The sequence below is a fragment of the Nematostella vectensis genome, chromosome 8 (assembly GCF_932526225.1).
Source record: "Nematostella vectensis chromosome 8, jaNemVect1.1, whole genome shotgun sequence".
NCBI classification, from domain to species: domain Eukaryota; kingdom Metazoa; phylum Cnidaria; class Anthozoa; order Actiniaria; family Edwardsiidae; genus Nematostella; species Nematostella vectensis.
The window spans coordinates 10,983,977-11,009,493 of record NC_064041.1 but is presented as its reverse complement, the minus strand read 5'-3'; the positions used below and the strand labels follow the sequence as shown (position 1 = coordinate 11,009,493).

Here is a 25,517-nt window from a genome sequence, read left to right as displayed (position 1 = left end):
TTTTTTGTGGTCTAGGCTTGGATTGTATGATTCAGATATATGAGTCAGATACTGGTCCCCTTTGAACTCTACGATAGCTATAGGATAAGTGCTACCCGAATAAGAAATACAATAAGCTTGTTTTCATAATTCTTTTAATTTACATATAATCACAAATATAGTTGAATTTGCACCAACACTTACATCTGCTTAAAAACACTATGGTAAAACACAATACTTCTAGTTTTTAACAAAATTTAAAATTAAGTTCTTTTTTTAATAATTTCTATAGTAAAATATATATTTGTACCTTTTCACACATCAATTTGGCATTTACTTCAGCTACATTTCGAATCTACGATAACAATTATTTATAAGCATCTAAAATTGCATTTGTTCTAAAATCAGTGTTGTACCAGCTCTACCTCATAAAACTTTCAAATAATGAAGAAGAGTTAAGATCCCCACACAAACAAAGGCATGTATTCCAAGCAACAAACAAAAATTTGTTTTGGCTGCATGCAAACTTTGCCTGGAGAAGTAGTAACACTCAGTTGCTGAAAGAACACTCAGCTTTTGCAATGTCTGAATTGCATGATTTTTTAGTTTGCTTTTTGTAACAACAAATCATATATCTATTTCTTTATATCACTTTTTCTTTCATTGAATAGCTAGAAAGGCGGCCCAGCCCTCATATGATAATAGCTATTTCTAAGAAATCTCTGTAGTTTCTAGTGACTTTTTACAGCATCTAGCTTATTTTCTGATTCCATGTATCTGAATCTGATATATTTGGTCTCTTAAGCTTATTTTCTGATTCCATGTATCTGAATCTGATATATTTGGTCTCTTAATGGCAGGGTAGATGTTTAATAACTACACTCTCATGGTTAAGTCTCAGAATCTGAAAAAAGTGGAAAAAAAGGGCATGTTAAGCTCGATTTTAGAAAGTGAAAATTTATCGTAAAAACTTCAATTCAGCCAAACAGTTACTTCAAATAATTACTGCATACTAGGACAGAAAGTAATAACAAAGTGGTGGCTGAACAGGGCCCTAAAAAGTCAAGTTACTTGTGTACATCTTTGGACTGTTTTTCTTTTTTTTCAATGTATGTTTATGGACCGGAGTAAAAAGAATTAAAGCGTTACCTGAAAAAAATTGATTTTGGACAAAATGCACTATAATCAAGTGTCACAAAATATGCAACTTTCATATTTTTTTTTTTTTTAGAATTTATGATATTCTCATATTCTCCCCAAAATTCTATTTAGTCCTACCAAGATTAATAAAACACTGCCGCTGGGAGGGAAAACGTTTCATGCCCCCTTTTACACTCTGATTTACCTCGGTTGGCATCCTGGCCACCCTTGCTTCCACTACCCTGGCCTCCACCCTAGAATACAGGGATACAATCAATTGTGAGGAAAAGACCCATCTTACGCTCTTCACAGAGTTAATCTAGATAGAAGATATATACTCATATCTGCCAACTCTGAATTGATGCTGAAACATTGACCAGTTTGACAAAGTAACCAAAGTTGTCATATTCGCCAGGGTTTTATGTTCAGTGATTTTAAGCTCTAGTGATTGGCAGGTATGATATGTACAATACTAAACCACGCATGCAGCCATTTTTTATCCCTTTATGAATGAGCACTGGTAAAAAAAAGTTCAAGTCATTGAAACGATAAAACAAGAATGCTCTTGGGAGTGAAACATTACTTGCAAAATTAAGATTATCTGAACATGATTTCAATGTTACTGTGTCTAATGTCAATGTTATTTTTTTAAGGTTAAATGTTTATTTATTTGTTTTTTTTCAAAGCCAAAATTTATTTAATGGGATGATAAAACCAAAGATTCCTTGCCTTATTGTCTGCCCATTCGTTAATGGTTTCATCAAAGAGTTCTCGGATACTGTCTGGTTTGTTCTAGGCAAAGAAAATACCACGGTCAAGACGAGAATTCCATTGCAAACTCTTACATTTACATCACGTTTAATACCATAGCAAATTAAAAATTGAAATGGGGGAACTTTCTGTCCCATAAAAAGGTGTTTGAGAGAGTGTCGGCAACATTTTCGATAAGAAGTTAATGTTTGAAGATGTTATTTGGTTATTTTAGGACGGATCAAATTAGGCATTAGTTCTTCCCAAGTAGCATGCATGTTAGTATAGTACACCACACTTCACAGTCACATAAAACTTATAAAGCACACAGCAATATCCCAGCAGCTTATAATACTGTACAGTGGATAATAAAATATCACATTGGTAAAGGGCTTAGTAGGTTTTATAAGTGTATATCAACTTTATACATTGTTTTTCTCTAGAGAGTTGACAAATATGGTACAAAAGTAAACCTTACTTTCCATGTACCCCCACCCCACAAGCACACCCTCTCATATACACTGCAAAAATATCTCATGTTTCTTATCATGCTATGAAAAGAAAATGTACAGTAAACAGTAGCCAACATAAAAACTAATCTAGTTTAAACACAGAGTTTAACACTTCCAGAGGGCCACCAAAAATGTCAAACCTCTGTTGGATTTTTTTTCATAACCTGAAGCATCTAGAAGCTCCTTTATGATACGGTTTAACAAAACCCTATCTTTAAACCCATATTCATTTTCAATCATCACATATCTTTGAGCAAATTTGCTCACAAAGAACAAGAGTTTCTTGAGATCCCTCCTTGATCCTCTTTAAACTCTTTCATCAACATTTACACTTTAACTGTGGAAGGGATAGTGATCATTACGGGGTCGGAGTTGTATGTTGTGGGTTCAGCTGTTTATCAAAAGCTTCAAAACAAGCAAGGCTGCATCTACACATACCACTGTATTGATCAACCCTGTGTTGATCTATGGTTCCCACCATAGATACATACAGAGATCACCTACTGTAGGTTTTATACAGCTACTGTAGTCTGTACCCTTTGTGAGTTTTACCATTCACCGGGGTTTTTCAAAGCGATATAATTGAATTGGCCCTCCCTAGCACCCTATCAACTCTTTCATAGTCCCATGATAAACAAACAAGCATTAGAGTTTCCTTGGTGACACTCTATTGTGTACCTGCTGGTGCATATGATGAGGGTCGTGGTACATCTGTTGCTGACCATGCCCCCCCTGCATGTTGGGGTCAAACCCACTCGCTGCCTGCGAGATTACATGGCGCAATCCTGGAACCTGCATTGACAAAGGATACAATAAGATAACTTCAAAAGTCTGCTTAAAGTATTAAGACATTTACATATTTTTGACTGGTAGATAGGAGTCTGAGATTCTTAGCCCCTCAACCAGCTACGCCCAGCCCAGATTCAGCAAAGCATAAGCAAATAAAAACACAAGAGAAGCATTCTAGGATATAGGTAATTATAATTTCTGGTTATTGTATGAATCTTGGAAAATGTATGACATTAACAAATAACCTGCGATTGTACATTTGCACCCACAGCAGATCCTGTCTGGTACTCCGCCGATCCCATGTTGCCATTCATTTGAACTCCGCCCATGTACATCTCCTGCTGTTGGGATCCCATGGACATCTGGGGCTGCGAAGTGGGTGACATACCAGGCCCGCTACCACCTCCCATTGGAAAGCCACCTGTGAGCGGTTAGAGAATATCATCCAAGAGAGCCTACTGGACATTATTATAAGTCTTCTTTAATAAATTCCTTGTTTTTTATCTTTGTTTTCTTTAACTCTCTCCTCTTCATTATACATTTAAGAGAATACTCCTTTCTTCCACAACCTTTGAGACTGGCTGATTTTGACATTTGTGTGATGCATATTATACATGAAAGCGATTTCTAATATGTGATACATATTTTATCTTCCAATAGTAGTTCATTATAGTTTAAACCAGTAATTCAATTTTAACTTATATACCTGAAAATGCTGATTATCCTAAACAGATTTTAGATTAAAAAAAAAAAAGGTAGCATAAACTTAGAAAGCTATTAAGACATTTTCTTCTGGAGTGTCCATTCATAGTAAAATCTATTTTATGAAAGAATATATTTGATACAATACTTTCTATTTCACACCTGGTGTTGACGATGGTGCAGACCCCCCCGAGGTTGGACCACTCCCCCCAGACTGGGACCCCCCCTGGGTGCTGCGGTTGCCCTGTGTCGCTGCTGCCTTAGCAGCATAAAGACTGGCCTCCTCCTGAGCTTTACCAATATTCTTCTTGTAGCGGATTCTTTTGTTTCCAAACCAATTGGAAATCTAAAGGGAGATAAAATATGTTTTCAAATATAATATATAGAGATAAAATATAGTTTTCCACAAGTTTTCTGTTTCTCACATTTTTTTTCATTCTCAAACTAATATAATAGACAGAAAATTTTATCAGGGATTTTTAAAACAGTACAATGGATGTTCATGCAAGTTATTGTGAAATTTGTATTTTTCTACAACATGCAAGAAGTTGTCTTTTTTATTGAAGTACATATTGTGAAGCATGCTTAGACAAGGGGCTTAAAATTTATATATATATTTTTTTCTTTTAGGTGAGGCATTAATTAGGGGGAGGTGCTTATTTGAGCATTTACAGTATGAACATTCTGCAAAAGCTGTTGTCCCACCTGAGCGACACTGATGTTACATTTTCTTGCAAGCTCTTCCTTTGCTTCTTCACTGGGATATGGGTTACTCAGGTGTGAGTAGAAATACTCATTCAAGATCTCTGTTGCCTGTTTACTGAAGTTCCTTCTTTTTCTCCTGTGAAGAATAAAATACGAAAAAATGAGGCTTAACAACCTCATAAGATATGACAAGAGGGTTGGTACAATATTGTTGAGTTGAAGGCATAGGATCATGAGGATCTGAGATCATGAAAAAGGCTAGTAAAAGACTCTATTTTCTAACACAACTAAAAAGAGCTGGAGTTCCCCAACATGAGCTAGTATTATTTTACATGTTATGCGTTAGATCCCTTATGGACTACGCAGCGCCAGTATTTTATAATAGCCTTCCTCAATACTTGAAAAATGAGTTTGTGCACCTTGAAAAAAGGGCGGTATCAATAATAACATCAGGAAGGTGTAAATTAGCGAAGGATATTGACATCAATCCGATCTTTGACTATCATAATTTACTGTGCAGCAAGCTTTTTAATGACACTATTAATAATCCTAACCACAAGTTAAGTACTCTTCTGCCGCCTGTAAATGATCACTGTCAAAATTCTCTGCGACACCAGTGCCGTTTTAATGTTCCAAGACTTCGCACAAAAAGGGCTAGTAATACTTTCATATTATCCATGATCAAACAACTTAGGCTGTAGTTATATCGACTCTGCCAAATTTTCGTCTTTAATAAGACTTCTTCAGGGCAGACTGTAGAAGGTGAATCGTTACAATCTTATTTACATCAGAATAATGGCGCGAGACGCAAAAACATTACAACTGACAAAAACGTGCATTTTCTAGAATAGCGCGCGCTATGAATAAAAAGAATTTACACATCTCTACGTGGGTTCCTACTATAAAAAAGTCTCAATCTTTTCTGTAACACCATCCAAGACTTTTGAATTTTCTTGTAGTAATAGAACTTGTAGGCGAGACGAACACTCATACAAGGTCGAGTCCCACAAGTTGTTCTGGTACGAGATCGCGACAGTTTGGGCTTTTTGATTCTATTCGTATTGATTTTCCCTAGGACTGATGGAGGAAGGATTCTACAAGCTCATCAACTTAAAGAAAAAAAGATCAAGATATTTACATCATTACTATTTTTGGCCGATTGTCAGCTTTTTAGGCGTGGTTACGAAAGGACTCATTATTAAGAAGACTGCAAATATAGGGCATATTTCGGATGGTTTTTGGGACTTGTGGGACTCGACCTTGTTTGAGTGTTCGTCTCGCCTACAAGTTCTATTACTACAAGAAACTTCAAAAGTCTTGGATGGTGTTACAGAAAAGATTGAGACTTTTTTGTAGTAGGAACCCACGTAGAGATGTGTAAATTCTTTTTATTCATAGGGCGCGCTATTCTAGAAAATGCATGTTTTTGTCAGTTGTAATGTTTTTGCATCTCGCGCCATTATTCTGATGTAAATAAGCTTGTAACGATTCACCTTCTTCCGTCTGCCCTGAAGTCTTATTAAAGACGAAAATTGGGCAGAGTCGATTTCCAGTTTTTGGTGTACTGTATTCATTGTTTTGGTACGAGATCGCGACAGTTTGGGCTTTTTGATTCTTATCATAATAATATTTATAACTATAGTCGTATTTAAATTTTTCATATTATTTTTAATTTTTTTGTACATAATGCGTAATTCAGCCTTTTGGCTGCAATGCATATTTTAATAAACTACCTATCTATCTATCTATCTAGGAAGCTGCCATACAACTCAATTTTGGGGAAACTGCTTAAAGCCGCTTTGTCACCAGTTTACTTCCGGAGGTCCGATGGAAACCTCAACCGTTAAAAGACAAAAGAATCTATTAGAATCCGAGATATTTAACAGGCCATCCGCTCTAAATTATCAATCACATCCTCAAAGAAACTTCCAATAGACACACTGCTTTCAATATTTTCAAATATTTTTCCCGTTTTCCGTTAAAAATCATCGGATATTGTTAGGTAATCAACCGGAAGTAAACTGGAAACAATACGGCTTTAAAGATCTAAGTGAATTTTTTGTAGAGGGGAAGAACCAGAGAACCTACGCAAAAACCCCTGAAGTGAGAACCAACTAACTCAACTAACATTTGAAATTGGGAATCAAACCCAGATGGGAAAAGTACAGGCACTAACAGAGCAATGCCCAGCCGACAATACCATGTGCCACCACAGGCTTCCCACCCACTTCAGTGAAGGGTTTCTAAGGACATAATAATTAACGCAAATAAACATCTATAAGTCTTCATTCTCTTATTCATGAAATAAACTTAGTTTGGATGTAAATGTACTCTAAAAATTGAGCTTCTATGGAAGAAAAAACACCACAGATGGATACATTTACATCTAAACTAAGTTTTATTTCATGAATAAGAGAATGAAGATATAACTTATAAATGTTTATTTGCGTGAATTATTATGTGCTAATAAATTCTCCACTGACATGGGTGGGAAGCCTGTGGTGCCACCCCTGATCACACACAGGACCTAGTAAGCCTCTTACCTTGCATCCAGGAAACGTGACCTGAGAATCATCACAGCCTCACATGTGCTTTGCTTGAGTTGCATCTGAATGGCACTGAACTTGCGGTGGATTATTCCCACCATTCTTTCTATCTCTTTGGGTGAGATTGGCCGTGTGCGAGATTGTTCTCTCAAGAGATTCATGACATGAGTTGTGAACTCATTGCAAGCCTAAAGTAACACACAAGTTTCAATGTTGTGCTCCTTTAAAAAGGTGGTTAGTTAGTAATCATCTTGAAATGTGAGGCTCTAAATATTAAAATCCACCTATTGTACTTTGCCCACACATGAAACCATTCATACCTGCTCATATTTCTCAAGCTCTGTATGGTATATCTGTCGAATCTGGTTTAACTTGGCTCTGTATTCCGAGTGCTCAGCTTGATTTTCATGGACACCAGCGGCTGCCGCTGCTGCCGCAGCCCCACCCTTTTCAGGGCCGGCAACCCCTTCCGCAAGCAGCATGTTGTCAAGGCGCATCAGCTGTGGATCTGGTGGCTCGTCTTCTTGTGAACCTCGGATGCTTAGAACTAGGAGAAAAGACATTACACATGGTGAAACAAAGATTGGTGCTTTCTGTTAAAAACATGACGAGGGGGACAGCGCTCAAACCTTATGACTTCCAAAAACGCCAAGGAAGGAAACTTGCAACCACAAAAATACTTGACCATAAATTCTATACCGCCAAAGGACTTTACAAATGCCCATTTCTTTTTTCTAGCACAAGTTTATTGTTGAACCAAAATAAAAAAAACTGAAATGTTTCCTACACCTAAACAAGCCCCACGCTAACTTTTCAGCCCCCAGCCCCCAAAAAATGTGGATAGCCCTTAAAAGTATGTTGTACACCCCCCTCTTGCAAATATCTAAAACACTGTGTTGTGAGAACAATAACTCTTTCCAAAATATAAAATAAAAATCTAGGGTTCCTTTAGGAGGAACACTGGTAACAATGAAAATGAAAAAAATAATTGGTTTTAATCAAAAGCACTGTCCCTAGAAATAATGCATAAAAATACTAATGTATTCTATTACACTTAGTTCTCATGATTAAATGTAAGTGAATTAATCCTGACAGGTAGAAAGTATAACATAAAGCATAAAAAAAATCATTCCAAAAACATATTGATTAAGATAAAAATTTAAATGAATAAGGGTCACAATTCTAAAATCTAAACATCTAAAATCCATTTTAGATGATAATTAATTAGGCATTTATTTGACTGAGATGTTTTTTTAGAGACAACCGGTCATTTATAAGTGGGCGCTTGAAAATAATTTAAATTGAAAAGAGACTGTGCTTATTATTTTTTTTCCATAATTGGAATAAAGAACGGAAGAAAGTCATTACTAAATAAAAACAAGAAGCGCGTATAAAATTGCTCCGGGCTCATCTCAGATGATTTCTTTGTGTTTGCGAAGTAAACCCTTTTGAGTCTTTTGTTGCTTTGTTATAGAATCGTTCCTTTTCTAGTTTCCGACAATTTATTACTTTTAGGAACAAATAAACCTACTAATAAATACCCACAGTGATAATAAGTAGCTGCGGCAAAAAAAAAAACAAGATTTAATATAAGAGTTTCACGCCTTTTAGATTAATTAACTGGTGGCTTTTTGTCTGCAAAGAAAGTAAAACGAAAATAAACAATGGGAGACCAGCTCCTTTGTCTAAAAAAGTCCATACAGAAATCACTGTCTCAAAACAATCCGAAAGAAATCGAAACTTGAATTGCTTTGTATCTGGATCAACCAAAGAGGATTGTATCTAAATACGATCGCGAAGAATAAATGTAATCGCAGTATTACAAGGTCTAATTTTCAAACAAACTTCACCATCAAAGGTCGCGTGTCTTTGATAGCAGCAACAGTAGTGATAAACTTCCCCGATCGAGAATTCAGACGGCGAGAACGCCGTTTTCTCCCCTAATACATCTCCAGAGTAATCACGGCATAAGAACAGGTAGCGGGAAAAAGAACTCCTTTAAAAAAGACGGCATGAGATCTTCAAAATATAACGAAGTTCGGAAAGATAACAGGGGTTGCCCAGGGGGCGGTCAATTCGAGTATTACCTTCTTATTCGCGCGATTCCCGCTTCAAACACCGACTTCAAGTGGCCAAAACATGGTCAAACGGTTAATGGATGCCACATTTGTCCCCGCTAACTCATATTAGATCAATGGCGGTTGGTAAATGAAACACATGGCCTCAACATGATGGCTTATTTGTCATTGTAGCAATCGAAGGTTTACCTGTTTTTTCCTTGATTTCGCAGAGTACGTTGAACAGGGCGGGCTTCATTCGATGGCAGTTTAAGGCATGTTTCCTAAATAGATATGATAGGAAAACAATACATTACCATAAGCCATAAGCTAGTCAGTTGATAGAATACACAATCAAGAGAGATGAACGATTCCTTGTCACGTTAGCTCAGTTTTTGAAGCTTTCGGTCTATCATTCGAGCGTACGATCAGCGGTGTTCGATTTCACACTTACTTCGCTTGCGCTTCATCGAGGGACTGATCGGTGATACTCATAATTTGTTGCAGAATATCACCAATATCTTGTTTGCGACCGTCTAATTCTTCGCCTTGTTTCATCTCTTGGTTCACGTGGGCCTGCTGTCCGTGCATTAGCGGTACAGAATTGACCGAAATCGGCGCCGTATGGATCAAGCGACTATCACTCCCTTCCATCAGCATCAAGACGAACACTCTACCCTCGACAAACAATCCGAGATCACAACGAACTGACGGAGCTACGAGTGAAACCCGATCGCTTTAGCAGCGTTTGCAATCTGCTAGCGGCTGGAAGACCGGATGGTCTTATGCTTTATTCTAGCTGGCCCTTCGGAATGGCTGTTACTTTTTTTGTAAAAGAGTGTTACGCGCGGTTGGCGGTCCTGTTCTAGATCTGCCACTCAACTTTGTGATGGGAGCGAGAGGACGTGTCAATATTTTCCGCGTGGGTCTCAAATGATTGACAACTATAACACTAATTAGCATATTCAAATTTTGAAATAATCTCAAAATTTGCACAAACGAAGTAAGCAAATGCAATACAGTCGACGGCAAAAAGTAGAACAAATCGTTATCTATAGAGCAAGCTATTTTTTAGGCTAACAGACTTGTCTACGTCTTCAAGCGAAGGGAAAATAATCGTCGCCCCAAATCCAAGATGGCGGACACTTTAGAGAAAATACGTCAATATTCATTACAGTTACCATGGTAGCAGACACCAGGTGTGCTTTTAGAGCAAAAAGACAAAGAGTAAGCGACAAGAAAAGGCGGTAGCACGAAAGTACTGCCAAACAACAGCCACTTTTAAGTGTCTTTCACCCCGGAAAGCTCAACTGGGTGAAAAATATTCTAAAGTGCTCTCTTAATCTAATTCTTTTCATTAATTAAAATTTTATTCCTGATAATTATTTATTCTGGTCCTTTGTGCAATTTCTTAAAGTGGTATCGCATCGGGGACTAAGGTGTTGCTTAATCGCTAATGACGGTAATAAATCATAGAAGGGTTTATATACGTGCGAAACTTTCGTGTTTTTTTTTTTCTTTGTCTCTGGTCACGCAAATTGTCAGTACTGCATCGTTTTGGAATAATTATTGGGTAAGACGCGACAACAAAATATATAAAAGCCTTAAATATAATTTATAATATAACAAAACGTCTAATTTTCAAATAGTATGCTTGATTGTTTATTCTTCTAGGGTTACTGTATTACTGTATCGTTGTGGACGTGAGCTCCTGTTTTTCGTGAAACAGTCTTTTCATTAATTAGGCCAACGGACAAAAGAGATCAACTCGGATAACGAGTCTTTACTTCTTCACTGTTTTTACAATTTGTGAAATATTGATTTTCTCTATCACACTTTTTATCCAGGCCCGTAGTCAGGGGGGGTTGGGGCGAACCCCCCCCACCCGGCTTTAAGGTCCGCTCAGAGTAACCAAAAATATATAACGTTTGGCTGGAGATATACCGTGCACATCAGTATGTCTTTAAAATGACTATAAAAATCTTTTTATATTAATGATCTTTATTATCATCGCTATATGTTAAAAAGTACCCTATTCATAACATTTAAAATATAAGATTGATTGCCTAGTGTAATAAGGCGAGGAGAGGGGTATACCGAAAATTTGGTCCCGCTTAAATGGACAAACGAACCACCCAGCTCAAAATCCTGGCTACGGGCCAGATATCGCTCTCACTCCATGCATAGAGATGCAATCTTATTTCAAAATCGCCATAATTATACATGAAAAAAATCCTTTAAATTAAACTCCAATAAACATAATATTTTACTTAAAAAAAAACTTTGGACATTTGAAAGCGAAAAGATAAACGCCTGTATGGTTTGCTATTTCCTTATTTCACACAAAACAACTGAAAACGAGTTCAAACAAGAAATGCATCATCATGCATTCAGCTGGCTCAAAATATTTGTCTATTGTCTTCACAAAATGATTTATCCTTTCCAGCAAGGAAACTTATTGAAGCAGAAAGGTATGCTTTATTTTGATTTATCTGCCTTATGCCTTACGGTATCGCGTAGTAGTGGACAGGGATTAATTTCGAACGAACTCCAACAGCCACCTTTTCCCGAGAAAGATGATGCGATTCCCCTCTTTTCATTTGCAAATAGCGCGCCTTTTTACTCAAAATTAATTGTCGAGGAAACTATTCTGTAGTAAGGGATGGGCCGTTGGATATCTGAGGGAGATACACCAAAAATATAAACTCGACCCTATAGTCCCTAGCCCCCCTAAATATTTTACAGTCCTTATGAAATTTACTTTAGTCTGATGCAGAAAAAAATCGCACATTCTGGCCAAGTATTTCTTTTAAAAAATGGGGAAGGAGCAAAAATTGCTCTTAAACACTAAAGATAACCAGAGAAAAGTTGTTCCGAATTAAGAAAGACGCTCAAAAGTTGTCAGCCATTCTGATACAGCCTCGCGAGAGAGAGAAGTACTCCCTTAGCCAACCTACCGACTTACAGACCAGGAGACTATGGGGGGGACGGCGAGGCGAAGGATGTCAATCAATCAACACATCGTTGATTTGCATATTTTAATCATATTTGTTATTGCTGGTGGTGATTTTTAAATGAAAAAAGGATGTAGTGTCATGTGCAAAAAACATGGAAACGCCTAGCTCCCCCCTCCTCGCGTAACAATTTTAGAATACCCTCCCACTTAGTGTGAATGTATGATTCTCTGTTACCGCAGCTCTGCATCAACTATATTTATCGTTCTATCAATATTCATAATTCCACTACGGGACTGCGAGATTGGGGTAGCGCTTAGCACGGAGGGGACGGTGTACTTTATGTACCCAGCAATATAGTGCATCAACCCAAACCCTGACCCTAAGCCTAATATTGCTGGCTACATGAAGTACTATCCCACGGAGGGAAGCCAATACAAGACACCCCTTCAAAAATACATTCTATCGAGTGATCGAAACTCCGAGGCGCAATGAAAGAAGGCGACTTCGGTCGCTGAGGTGAGAGCCTATCATTCTGTAATAGTAGGCGCATTATTGACCGACCTATTCTACTCTTAGAAAGGTTTGAGTAAGAGCGCATCTCTTGGGACCCGAAAGATGGTGAATTATGCCTGAATAGGGTGAAGCCATAGGAAACTCTGGTGGAGGCTCGTAGCGATTCTGACGTGCAAATCGATCATCAAATTTGGGTATAGGGGCGAAAGACTAATCGAACTGTCTACTAGCAGGTTCCCTCTGAATTTTCCCTCAGGAAAGCAGTGGAACTTAAGGTAGTGTTTTATCAGGTAAAATGATTAGGGTTAAAACAATATTCCCGTTACCTACTAGACCTACTAGACCTAGCTAAAAGAAAGAAGGAATCCAAAGCTTTTACCCGAGAATTGGATAACGAATCCATCGACTGTCTGAAGAGAAATCGCAGCATTTTAGGCACCTTTTGGTGGCTCAGATAGATTACATATGAAAAAACGTTGTCGTTTTGGGGGTCTGGTACCGAAAGAAGCTTTCAAAATTGAAAGATTAATAAACACGGTTTTTTCTACTCTGATTACAAGTCAGTGTGAAAAGATGGTTGTATTTTGTTTATGCGTTTATCTTGTCAGAGAGTGTGCAATATCCTCAGTGAAGTTTTATGTATTGTTAGGGAATTGGGACTGCTGTGGTTTTGTGCCATACTTAGACATCGTACCCATATTGATAAAGTTTTTGCACTTGTGTCAAGTTGTGCCATGTCATTAAATTCAGTTCTGTCCCGACGTCGTATATGCGCACGCAGAGATTTGCCTCGCTCTCGTGTTATTGGACCACCATCTTGTTGGGTCTTCCGTTCCGCCGTTCCGTTTATAAAAGATCTTGTTACACGATTTCGTGTTTGTCCCTTATATTATTCAGGGGTATTCGAGGTAGGGCAAAGCTAGCACAGGGGCAAGGGGTAGCTGCCCCTTTAAGAGAGCAGGGTTTTAAAAAAGACATATGAGAAAATAGCGTCTGCTCCGAAACAAAAACAATATTTATATCCGAGGCTTGCCCCCCTGAACAAGTTTTCTAGCAACATCCTTTGCAAGGTGACATATCAATCTCTCTTTTGGGATCAGCAATCTCTCTGGCTCGGCCTCTTGTTGGTTGATTTCTTCAAAGCTCTGTAACAACGTGTATAATGTGTAGTTCCAGAAAATATCCATACCCCCCCCCCCCCCCCCCCCCCCCCCCATTGAGGGGATAAGAAATTCCGGGGAGGGGGCTTAAAAGCTCAGGAGTTTCCAGAGGTGAGGGGGAGGGGGTGGAATCAGTTACTGTATTTATTTTTTTCCAGGGGGTTGGAAATTCCAGAGGGGTGGGGGGTCATACCTCCGACCCCCTCAATAGGGGGGGAAGGAAATTTTCTGGAACTACACAATTCTAGAAAGGATACATGACTCGGAGGATTGTAAAAGGGAAATGGATAGTCAAATAGATATGGGCAACACCCCGCCCCCTCCCGTTGGTCGTAGGGTGAGGAGTTCCCACAAAAACGCACTTTCTATACAACCTGTCAGAGTAGTCGGTATCTCAAAGCCCGAAAGACTAATTGCGAACGCGTTACAACTATCAACAGAAAGCTTTTAAAATTCTTACCATCATAATAATCAATTCCTCGATTTTAAAACACATGAAAAACAAACATATTCGTTGTTATCTGACTCTTTGACAGGCAAAAAAAAGCTTAGTAATCTTGGAAGACTTTTCTTTCTTTTTCGTAAGAGTCGGTAACCTGCTAAATGTCAACACACCTAAACATCGCATCTACGTTAATTGAAAATGGTATAGAGTTCCAATTGTGTTATAACAAGCTAAACAAACACCGATCAAACTCAAATCACTTTTTCAACCCTTGAGGCGTGGGAAGCTGGGATCTGTAATTGGGCCAAAAATATATAAAGGCGGCTTTTCCCCGCAAAGGAAATGGAGACATAGAGGAAAGCAGGAATATCAGACGCTTACCCCGGGTGTGAAAATCAGCGCGAAGTGATGAAGCAAGAGGGAAACAAAGAAAAGAACCGTTCGATCAGTTCTGTTTTTCCTCCGCTTCCTTCGCCGCTTTGCGTGTCCTTTGATCTGATTTTCACACCCGAATTAGCGTTTTACGTCTCTGCTTCACCTAAATTTTTGAATTACTTTTCTAACAGGAAGCAACCGTCATCATCATAACTTTAGATGTTTCGAGAAGTGTCATTCGTTTCACAAAAAGGACTTCCACAATTTATTATACTAGAGCAGCGAGACGATCACGTCTGCTAGGTGTAATAAGCCGGTTTTTGAGCCCAAATCTGCCACATAAATATAAGAGTATGCAAGTCCCCCCACCCCCTTCTCGTTTCCTTTATCGAGGCATAATATAGAGATTGTGAAATTTGATTGACAGCATCCAATTTTGCCTTTAATTCGTTTACAAGAAGCAAACGAGTCAAAGGTGGTTGGGTAAACTTCTATCGATGATCACCAACTTCCTCTACTAAATCATATACTAAGCTGCGGCAGTCTGCAGGTGCTTCGATGAGCAGAAAACTGTAAGTTTAAAGGAAACTGAGAAACAAAGCAAGCGCTAAATATTATTTAATACACCCAGTAACTACATCATACAATTACCTCCGTTTGTTCATGATCTTACGTTTTATGACAAAAAACAATAAAGCATGAGCTACTTAGACTTTATTTGAGAAATAAGGGAAGGTACGGCTTGATGGAGTAACATATTCCATCTCAAAATAAAAGGAACTAGAAAATGAGCGCGCTGAGCAGGTAACAACCAAAAAAAGCTTAATTTAGGCTCCAAGACAACGACTCCAATCAATCGCTATGCAAAACAATTAGCAACTATTGATTCCCGACATTGATTAGATTATCTATTACTTAATCTTTTCTCAAATACAAACGTTATACAAGTTTTAACAAGTTTTATTCTACCGAAAAATTAAAACTGATATAGAATTTTCTTCACAGTACAAAAGTGTATTTTAGAGGGCACTAATCCCTCATGCAAAATGAGAATTCAATAGACTTTGTAGAAAACAACTTTTATCAAAACGCACATTTCAGGCTTTCAAGATTTGGTCAGCCAGGCGATAGAGGATGTCCAATGTTAATTGATTCTGAATCCTCAAATGACAAGGGAAGTTGAACAGCTCTAATGGTGTATGCCTTGCCTTGCCGCTCCGTGCTTTTTAGTGCATCTCAGCGGTCTGCCGTGCCATGAAAATGTGTCCACAATTGATCTTTCTTCACAGCAGCGTGCTATGAGTGACGCCAATGTTATTGACTTCAATAATTGGTAAAGTACAAATCTGTTTTGAGTTATGAGAAGTAAATTTTCATCTTGACAATCGTCTAGACAAAACTGCCTTCAATTGGCAAAAACTAAGCTGGAGTTCTCCCATATGGAAACATCTATCAGCTATCGACAATGGCTGATGGGGACCGCTGTAAGCGCAGCTTAGAAAAGTAATACATCAAGGTCTAACAGTTTAAAATATCACATTCATAAACTAAAGTAGTTTAGAATTCCCAAGATGCTTATGAAATAATGCAAAAATCCTCTTATTACAATACGCACTGTTTTTATGGAATTGTGATATCTTTTATGCACTTCCCCAACTAGGCCCTAAAGCTACGATGAAAACATGACGTGAGACATATGATCCCTCGCAATTAAAGTGCGCTGAAGGTCATTGCCTTTACGGCTTAGAGTAATTATAAACACCATTTTAATGGTGTAGCTGTTAACTTGCGCTTATAATGCATATCATTTCACCAAGGGTAGGAGGCAGGAAGCCAGCTTAACAGGTAAAAGAGTAATGATTGATTATGTTATCAGTTATGATTCGTTTTTGTTCTTGTTGTGTAGTATACAAATTGCAAGGTGTTTAAAGTATATAATCATAAAGAAGAAACGCGAAAAAGGATTTATTTTATTCTTCTCTTACCTAATAAGTGATTGGAAGACAGGAAGTATAAGCAAGCAAATAGACTGTACCTCAAAAAAACGCACCAGAATGATGCTATATTTCTGCGGCTCAAATACATATAAACATCTTTTTTTGCGAGTAAGTTTTTCTGTTATCAAATTGTTCTTCATTATTCATTAATGCCTCAAAAGTCCCAGGATGTTTTGTTTGCGATTTTTTTAGCAATCAGCTTACAAATTGTTCTTGCTATAATAAAATAATACGTTGCATGTTGAGATATTTCAAAAGCCTTTGACCCTGGGCTTCTTGCAGTTTCTATCTGCTACTATTTGAGCACTTGATAATCAAAATATTAAGGACATTTTTCGAACAGTGACACGATGATTATTTGTAATGGCCGCTTAGTATTCTTTAAAGAGTTAATTAAAGAGACATAGTATTATTTCTGGAAAGGAAGATTTATTAGAATGAACCAACATAATTTTCTTTTTACAGTAACCTAATATATTGTTAAAACAATATATTAGGTTACTGTAACACCTCACCTCACCTCACCACATCTCACCTCACCTCACCTCACCTCACCTCACATTACCTCATCTCACCTTAAAACTTACGGTTGTTTAGCGGCCGGATCCCAACTGGCAAACATTTTTGCTTCCTCAACTGACAAAAAATTATTGCTTTCCCCTTGCTAACACCTTATAATGATATAATGCCTTTATGCTATTATGCTGTTATGCTATTATTTATGCTTTTTTGCTATTACGCTATTATGCTATTATGCTATTACGCTATTATGCTATTATGCTATTACGCTATTATGCTATTATGCTATTATGCTATTACGCTATTACGCTATTACGCTATTACGCTATTACGCTATTACGTTATTATGCTATTATGCTATTATGCTATTACGCTATTATGCTATTACGCTATTACGCTTTTATGCTATTATGCTACTACACTATTATGCTATTACGCTATTACGCTATTACGCTTTTATGCTATTATGCTATTACACTATTACGCTATTATGCTATTATGCTATTACGCTATTACACTATTACGCTATTACGCTTTTATGCTATTATGCTATTACGCTATTATGCTATTACGCTATTACGCTTTTATGCTATTATGCTACTACACTATTATGCTATTACGCTATTACGCTTTTATGCTATTACGCTATTATGCTATTACGCTATTACGCTATTACGCTATTACGCTTTTATGCTATTATGCTACTACACTATTATGCTATTACGCTATTACGCTATTATGCTATTACGCTATTTGACGCTATTATGCTATTGCCTTACCTTACCTCAAACGTTTGTCTTAACCTTGACTCGAAATTGAACTTTACCTTTGCATTCGACTTAAACTACGTAATGACTAGTAGGGGCGTGCCTGCAGGCCCGTAGCCAGGGGGGTGGGGTGGGGGGTACGGAAGAAGCACCCCACTCGACTGGAAGGTCCGCTCTAACGAAGGAAAATTGAATACCACTGCGAGCTAGGGCGCCCCCCCACCCAACCCCCAATAATTTACGGCCTGCTACTGCTATACCATTACTCGGTGTAAAGTAAATATATACTTCTACAAATACAAACTTTTCCGACGTTTTGGGGATAACAGCAAAGTACTGTCCGTTTGTTTTGCGTGCACAACAAACAATCAAATTTACAAACGTTGCTAGATCAACAAGTTGTCGGATCCGTGCATTTTCGCATGTTTCCTATTCAAATATAGTTGTGGGTGTCAAAGAGTGAACACTTATCACAGTCTGATATGCCTTTGACGAGTTGAATTAGTTGTTTGTATGTCTTTGAATCCATACGCAAGCTTTTATAGGTGATTCGGTGAGTAATACCTGAAAAGCATTGAAGATACATTAAAAACTATGCTTGTTTGCACAGGAGAAAGCTAGCTTCGTTTCAGAATTGAATGAATTCAGCAATGTGTTCGCTATGCGTTTTTTTTTTCAAGTCTTTTTTTCACTTCGCTTACCATTTATGTCATTAAGAAATGTTGCATTTGCTGATCCCTCAATTAGCGAAAATGGAAATTGCTCTTGAAACAATTTTACGGAGTTTGAGTTACCGCCAACCAAAACAAATAGTTCTCTGAGATAAGATTGACTTGGTTGAGTGTGTTTTCCCAATGCCTCAAATTATTAGGTTGTCTCTTCAGGGTTTTTCTCATTCACTGTCTGCTCTCTGAATCGAGGGAAATATTTAGAAGATTACGGCCCAAGCTCGAAAGGTAGTGTTGAAGAGGGGTCCAAATCAATGCAAGTAAGAAGGGATCCAAACATAAAAACCAATTTCTTTTAGGTTTTCAAGCACTGACTGATAAAACTGAAAAAATTAATTTTAAAACCTCCTTTCTCTACTGCCTTTTTATTTCTACCGTGAATTCGTGAAAAAAAAAAGAAAGAATGAAGAAAACATGCTGAAGATAAATGCAGAAAAGGACTTCTTTTACAAACTTTGCAAATTGCGTAGAAATTCGCCCATGTAAACTTTTATAGCCTGCGTAAGCCGCGCGCGCTAAACTTCTCTCGCGCTTTTATTTATAGAATTTCCATTTCCTCGCCAAATTTTATAGAGTAAACATAACGTTTGTTTTTTCAGCATTTCCAATGCACGGAATGGACTGGATTATAGTTCTTCTCTTCCTTTTTCGAGCCTCTACGCAAACTCAAGCTAGAGGGAACTGCTCCCTTCACCCCTGCCCTGGGGATTGCGTTTGTTGCTCTGATGGAAAAGTCAAATGTAATGTCAGCAGTGCGCTTATCAGTCCGTTTCTGCTGCCAAGCAACACAAAAAGCCTGTAAGTACTGCATATGTGGGAGTCTTATCGGCAGCAACCCGTATTCGACCCGCGAGTTTATCCCGCGTTCGTCCCGCGAGCTGTCGCGCAAGTAATCCGTCTCGCGCGTTATCCCGCATTTTTTCCGCGCTTTGTCTCGATTCGTACCACGAGTTTATCTGGTATTTGTTCCACGCGACTTGTCTAGTCGGCTTACACGTTTGACCCGTATTCGTACCGCAAGCTGGTCACATATTCATCTCTCGTGTGTCTCTAGTGCGTTTTTTACCCATTTTTTTACTATGGTGGTCACAATAGGACACTATGCATACCCCACGCCCTAAATCACCGGTACTCATAATATGTCCCCACAGGTCTTTGCCTCTGTCCAGCCCCCACGTGATCCGTTCCCGCTCTCCACAATCTCCCCTACCCCTTTCCCCTCTCTTTAACCACCCCTTAACAGCAACTCAGTAGAACGTAAGTTCCGTTCTATAAACTCTTTTTCAATGTTTCAGAACACTTGTTGGTCATGATGTCTCCAGAATAGGTCCTCAAGTGTTTAGTGGCCTAATGCAGCTAGAATCACTGTAAGTATTTAAAAAAGACACGCACACATAAAAGGGGAAGAAAAATACAAGCAATACCCACAACCAATGTTTTCCAAGGTACACATGCCCCCAAAACGGGGCGCCGTTACTTCTTATATATGTGAGCTATCTTAGGTTCTCCATGGCCAGGTACGTAGCTATAGGTGGGATAGGGGACGCGGACCCATCGCCTTCAATCTCCCAAAGGACTTTTCTTATTGAACATACGATCATCATAGCAATGCCTGCATACGCCATCCTAATACATGGCCTTAGCAGGAGTGGGGCACTGGGGGCACGTGCCCCCCTCCAATTCTTTCAAAAATTATAAAATGACCAGAAGGGGTGTGGCTGTGCCCTCTCTCCCTTTGTTTTTGTAAGGTTTCTGTATCGTGCCCTCAATAATTCGAGCCATGTAATAAATTCTGGCTACGCACCTCGAACCACTGTTGCAGATAATATTATATTTCTGGAGTATTGTCGCGTCATATCCATGTAATCTAAATTCGTCAAAGTTGAGAACGTGGCCTATATTTCTTAATTATACCTTCACCATTTGAAACCGTAAAAATAAATGTTAGTCACCATACCATAGAGATTTAATTTGGTCTTCGAGTTCTTGCCTTTTTTCCTGTTTTTCATTGATTAAACCATTAAAGAGAGCCCTTAGTGGCGCTCGTCGTCAAAGTGTCTAATTCTTCATCTCTGGACAGTTATTTCTCCAATTTCTACGTGAGTTTGTTGGAATTCGCCTTTGCTCCAAAAGCTTTCTTGACATGCTTCGACTCTCCCTCCCTTTTCAAAAACTACCACCTTACACTGTGTTCCAACATCTGAGTAGTATGGTGGGCGCCTAAGGCGTTTCCCTAACTCAAACACGTTATATGTGAGCCCTCATATCGAGCATTTAAAATTGCACATTGAAGGTGATAAGCTTTCCAAATTTATTGTATTTCTTATTCAGAAATCTAAGCTTTATTGGTATGCAAGAGTGGGCAGTTCAACCACCAGCACTGATGTCTCTGAGATTACTAGATCTCTCAGGTAACCACAAGTTTATGTTGAAGCCAGCTCTGTTGCAGTTACTTCCATCCTTGGTGAAGATAAGGGGAGCAACTTGGAGCGAGCAATGCACAGACTGTACTCTTACGAAACCTGATCCAATCATCATGTTACCATCAAGTTCCTATAACCTCGTGAATGCGACACGATCACCTATTGATAAATTTACGAACACGACACGATCACCTATTGATAAATTTACGAACACGACACGATCACCTATTGATGACCTCGCGAAAACAACACGATCAAGTATCGATCACTCTGGAAATATCTCCAAAAGAAATCACAGTATCTCTAGTGTTGCACCAACTGAAGACGAATGGGAAGGATGGGTAGAAGCGACTTTGGCCCCCTGCGAAGGTACTCCGAACATAGCGTTCCAATTTGCAAGTATTGGATTCAAATCCCATTGTCAAGACAACGAGGAAGTTTGTGCAATGACATGCGAGCTCATAAACAACTATGAAAATGGAATTGTCAGGAAATTATTCCTTACACTTTACCCACTAGGCGTGCTCGGAATGCTTATCAATTCCATTGTCATAGCAACCATTATCACGTCAAAAAAGCTCCGTAAGAATGTGTCCATGATCCTCTTCGCCAATATGTCGGCCTGTGACATCATGCTGGGTATCTACTCAATCCTCGCTGCCAAACACGAGTTCGCATTCAAGAGAAAGGGCAAAGCGCCTTATGATGCTTGCAAAGCCGCTACGGCCTTGTTTACTATCGGAGAAATGGTATCCGTGACAACGGCGGTTTTGATGACGGTTGAAAAGTACTTGGCGATTTTATACTGCATGGAGCCTGACAAGCGAATGAGAAGAAAACATGTCGCGGGAACCCTGTGTGCTGCTTACGTAACATCGCTTCTATATTCGCTCAGCATCGTCTACTCAGACATGGGCTACTCAATGACCCTCCACTGTTCATTTCCGGTGAATGCCGAAGACCAGACAAAGCAGTTCATACTCGTCAACACGCTCCTTATATGGCTCTACTTGACCACGATACCGCTGTACGTGCGGATTGCCGTCTTTGTCAGTCGCTCCGGGGCACAGGCTGGGATAAAAAGGGATGCAGCGTTGGCTAAGAACTTGGCGGTGTTGATCGGCATCAACCTTATTTTCTTCATTGCGCCCATGTCCTTAATTATCGTCAACATTCTCTTGAACAAAGGTGAGAACCAGAAGGGGGAGTCTCATATCAGTCAATGTTGTTTTAAAAACTGTCGTTTTTCTAGCTCCCTCGGCCATTTCCTTATTAGGCATTACATACCATATTTAAGAGTCCGCTTCATTCTTTCGCCTTTTTATCGCTCTAGAGCTTTGTAAGTCGAGAATGTCCACGTAAACTTGCAGGAATTTGTGTTTACTATTTGCTGGCAGCCATCTTGGAAGTTGAGCCTAGTCCCTAACGTTTGGAATATCACAGGTCTCCCGCGCGCTCGCCCCAGGCTCTTTTACACCATTTAGAAAAACGACAGCCATTAACTAATATGTTAACAAAGAAGAAGGAAGAGTTTTCATGGTTGTAGGTTGTGCCAGCACATCCTCGGGGAGTCAGAGCGATGGGGTCGGAAGCGGGGGTATCCGCGAAGATGAATGAAAGAGGGGAATGGACGTCTTAGCGCATACCCGCTTCCAAATTCGCTCTCCTGTCCCCGCCTCGCCCTGGGTCTCCGAAGATGGTGTGTCCGCACGGTAAAGATATGTGCAACAGGAAAGAGAAAAAATATCACACGGGAGGGGAGGATAGATAGCGAGGAAGAAAAGAGTTCTCACAGGGGAGGGGAGGATAGCCCACAGGGGAAAAAAGGAGTTCTGACAGGGAGGGGTAGGAGGGGGGAGAGATGGCCCACTGGGAAGATAAATATTCTCAGATGGTGGAATGGATAGGTCAAAAGGAAGAGAGAAATTTTCACAGGGGAGGGGTGAGTGCCCACAGAGGAGAAAATTCTCGTAAGGGAGAGTAGAGGAACTTAATTAATTCATATAATTAAATGATCGTATTCGAGATGATTGACAATTACTTCTGAATATGATTACTATGCCTTCTCTTCCAAGGGCATACTGTGATCCATACAAACTTGCCGACCCTCCACTACATCGTGTACGCGTGGTTGCCGTACGTCTGTCTTGCTGTTAACTCGGTAATCAACCCATTCATCTACGTGTTAAGACGGCGACAGTTTCGCCGGGAATTTATTGCCTGCGCATGCGTGGACCTTCGACTTACTACACATATTCAAAGGTGAGGATGACAACGAAAAAATAACAAGTTTTCCCTAAATAAGGTCTGGTTAACTTCGGTAAGCTTGAAATTTTGCATAGAGGTTCCTTGTGTTATGTAAACCAACATATCAAAATGTGTTTTTTTCTAATGGATTTGACTTCGAGATATGGGGCTTTAAGTCCAATTTTCAAATGTTCAAAGTATTAATTCTCCTTGTTTTTAGGGAGAAGTTGGGCTCTGATAAAAAATTAAGTCAACTTCGCTCGCTTATATATAAATTTCATATCTTATAAATTTCTTTAAGATTTGGAACTAAGCTCTTGGTCAGAGGAACTCCTTGCATGCAGAGTCTTGAGCTTATATATTGAGAATTGGAAAATTTCATGCCAATTTTTTGCTCTGTCTGTCTGGTGAGGATTATGATGCCATCATGCTTGCACGCACTCAGGGATTATCATCTTTATCATTATTAATCAAAATCATTACTTCTCAATCATTATCTTAGATACTCTCATCTCATTATCATTATGTCATTATTATTGTCGCGACAATAATCACCATACCATCAATACAAATAATCATCACCATCATCTCACCATCACAACCATCATCATCGTCATCGTCATTATCATAAAAACAGAAATCAATAACATAATCATAATCATTATCACTATATCATAATCATTATCACTATATCATAATCATTGCAGTCATTTTCATTATCACCATCACCACCACATCATCACCATCATCACAGCCATCATCATCATCGTCCTAAAAACAACAATCAATATCATTACCATCGTAATTACCATTACTGCATGTATGTCATTATCATTGTCATGGTCGTCGTCGCCACCAAACTCACTTCTGACTACACTACACTGTCATTTTCATTGTCATGGTCGTCGTCGCCACCAAACTCACTTCTGACTACACTACACTGTCATTTTTATTGTCATGGTCGTCGTCGCCACCAAACTCACTTCTGACTACACTACACTGTCATTTTCATTGTCATGGTCGTCGTCGCCACCAAACTCACTTCTGACTACACTACACTGTCATTTTCATTGTCATGGTCGTCGTCGCCACCAAACACACTTCTGACTACACTACACTGTCATTATCATTGTTGACATCTTCGTCATCGTCGTCGTGGCTGGTCACCAGCATCCTCACTTCTGACTCCATTATTTTATCATCATCATCATCATCATCATCATCATCATCATCATTATTGCCATCTTTTTCATTGTTGTCTAAATGTCATTTTCGAAGTTTTTTGCTCCAACCATTAATATTTCTCTCAACCTTTTTCTAGAGCCTTCTCATTAATATATCTCTCTACTTTCTAGAGCGTTCTCATTCATCTCTCTTTCGACAAGACGAACTTCCACTGCAACACCCACAAGCCCACGCGGCGAGGTCTATAACATGTCTCAGCACCCGGAACCTAAGCGCATGCGCATAAACTCGCAAATCGTTGCCGGGGCGCCGCCTAGCAACGCCGTCGTACTGTGCAAGTTCTCGGACAAGAGTTTGTAATATAGTGGCGGTCCGGGCAGACATGGGTGATGAGTCATCTTAAACAATGTCGATGAGTCAATAATTTGTAATCTATATGTATTTGGTGCATGTGATACTTCTCCTTCGCGTTAAAAGAAATGTATTTGCGTTTTTACAGCCACAAATTAACGGCCATATGGATATATGCTGGTATATATTGGTTATGTAATCTATATGTACATAGTGCATGTAATAGTTCTTCTTCGCGTGTTTTTTTACAGCCACAAATTCACGGCCATATATTGGTATTTATTGATCCCCTGCCTCTTAATCTGTTAACAGCAGCTCTGATGACAACCAAGAACAGCTGCTAAGTAGCCTACCTGTGCCTCGATAAATCCTAGATCAGTCCATGGTAATATAGCTCCAACCTTTTCAAGCTATACTATGCACGTGACCACTTCCGCTTAAAGTGCCCAAAATAAAATAAATAAAATAGAAAAGAAACCATCATACTCTGCTAACTATTATAAAAAGAATTAACTGAAACCGCGCTGTAATAAAACAGGGAGAAAGGGGGGGTGGGGGTGGGGGTGATGGGTGAGAGGAGGGCCATTCTGAGGGTCAAAGCCCTTGCTCAACAGGTCTACCTAAGCCAACTTGTAGCTCACGAAACGAATCATTTTCGAGAGGGTTTATT

The 25,517-nt window shown here is 39.1% G+C and overlaps 2 protein-coding genes across 8 annotated transcripts; one reads left to right on the top strand and one right to left on the bottom strand.

The window, feature by feature from the left end:
- Positions 1 to 117: 117 nt before the first annotated feature.
- LOC5515299 (pre-B-cell leukemia transcription factor 1) lies at positions 118 to 10,082 on the bottom strand. Of its 2 annotated transcripts, none has more exons than XM_001635374.3 (11): positions 9,635 to 10,082; positions 9,391 to 9,464; positions 7,444 to 7,670; positions 7,121 to 7,311; positions 4,578 to 4,713; positions 4,035 to 4,218; positions 3,416 to 3,591; positions 3,060 to 3,173; positions 1,849 to 1,911; positions 1,325 to 1,373; positions 118 to 883 (listed from the first exon to the last, which is right to left on the bottom strand). In XM_001635374.3, the coding sequence occupies exons 1-11, from the start codon at positions 9,838 to 9,840 to the stop codon at positions 870 to 872; spliced, it is 1,434 nt and encodes a 477-aa protein (XP_001635424.3). In that variant the 5' UTR covers positions 9,841 to 10,082; the 3' UTR covers positions 118 to 869. The 2 variants fall into 2 exon arrangements, with proteins under 2 accessions (XP_001635424.3, XP_032240886.1); XM_032384995.2 differs by having other exon boundaries at positions 4,170 to 4,218.
- Positions 10,083 to 12,444: 2,362 nt separating this feature from the next.
- Positions 12,445 to 25,330, top strand: LOC5515296. 6 transcript variants are annotated; one of them, XM_048731720.1, is made up of 7 exons: positions 12,445 to 12,653; positions 18,798 to 18,869; positions 19,241 to 19,439; positions 19,937 to 20,008; positions 20,973 to 22,252; positions 23,140 to 23,326; positions 24,667 to 25,330. In XM_048731720.1, the coding sequence occupies exons 3-7, from the start codon at positions 19,249 to 19,251 to the stop codon at positions 24,854 to 24,856; spliced, it is 1,920 nt and encodes a 639-aa protein (XP_048587677.1). In that variant the 5' UTR covers positions 12,445 to 12,653; positions 18,798 to 18,869; positions 19,241 to 19,248; the 3' UTR covers positions 24,857 to 25,330. The 6 variants fall into 6 exon arrangements, with proteins under 6 accessions (XP_048587677.1, XP_032240870.2, XP_001635468.3 ...); XM_032384976.2 differs by lacking the exon at positions 12,445 to 12,653 and adding an exon at positions 15,085 to 15,202; XM_032384974.2 differs by lacking the exon at positions 12,445 to 12,653 and adding an exon at positions 15,259 to 15,963.
- Positions 25,331 to 25,517: the final 187 nt, after the last annotated feature.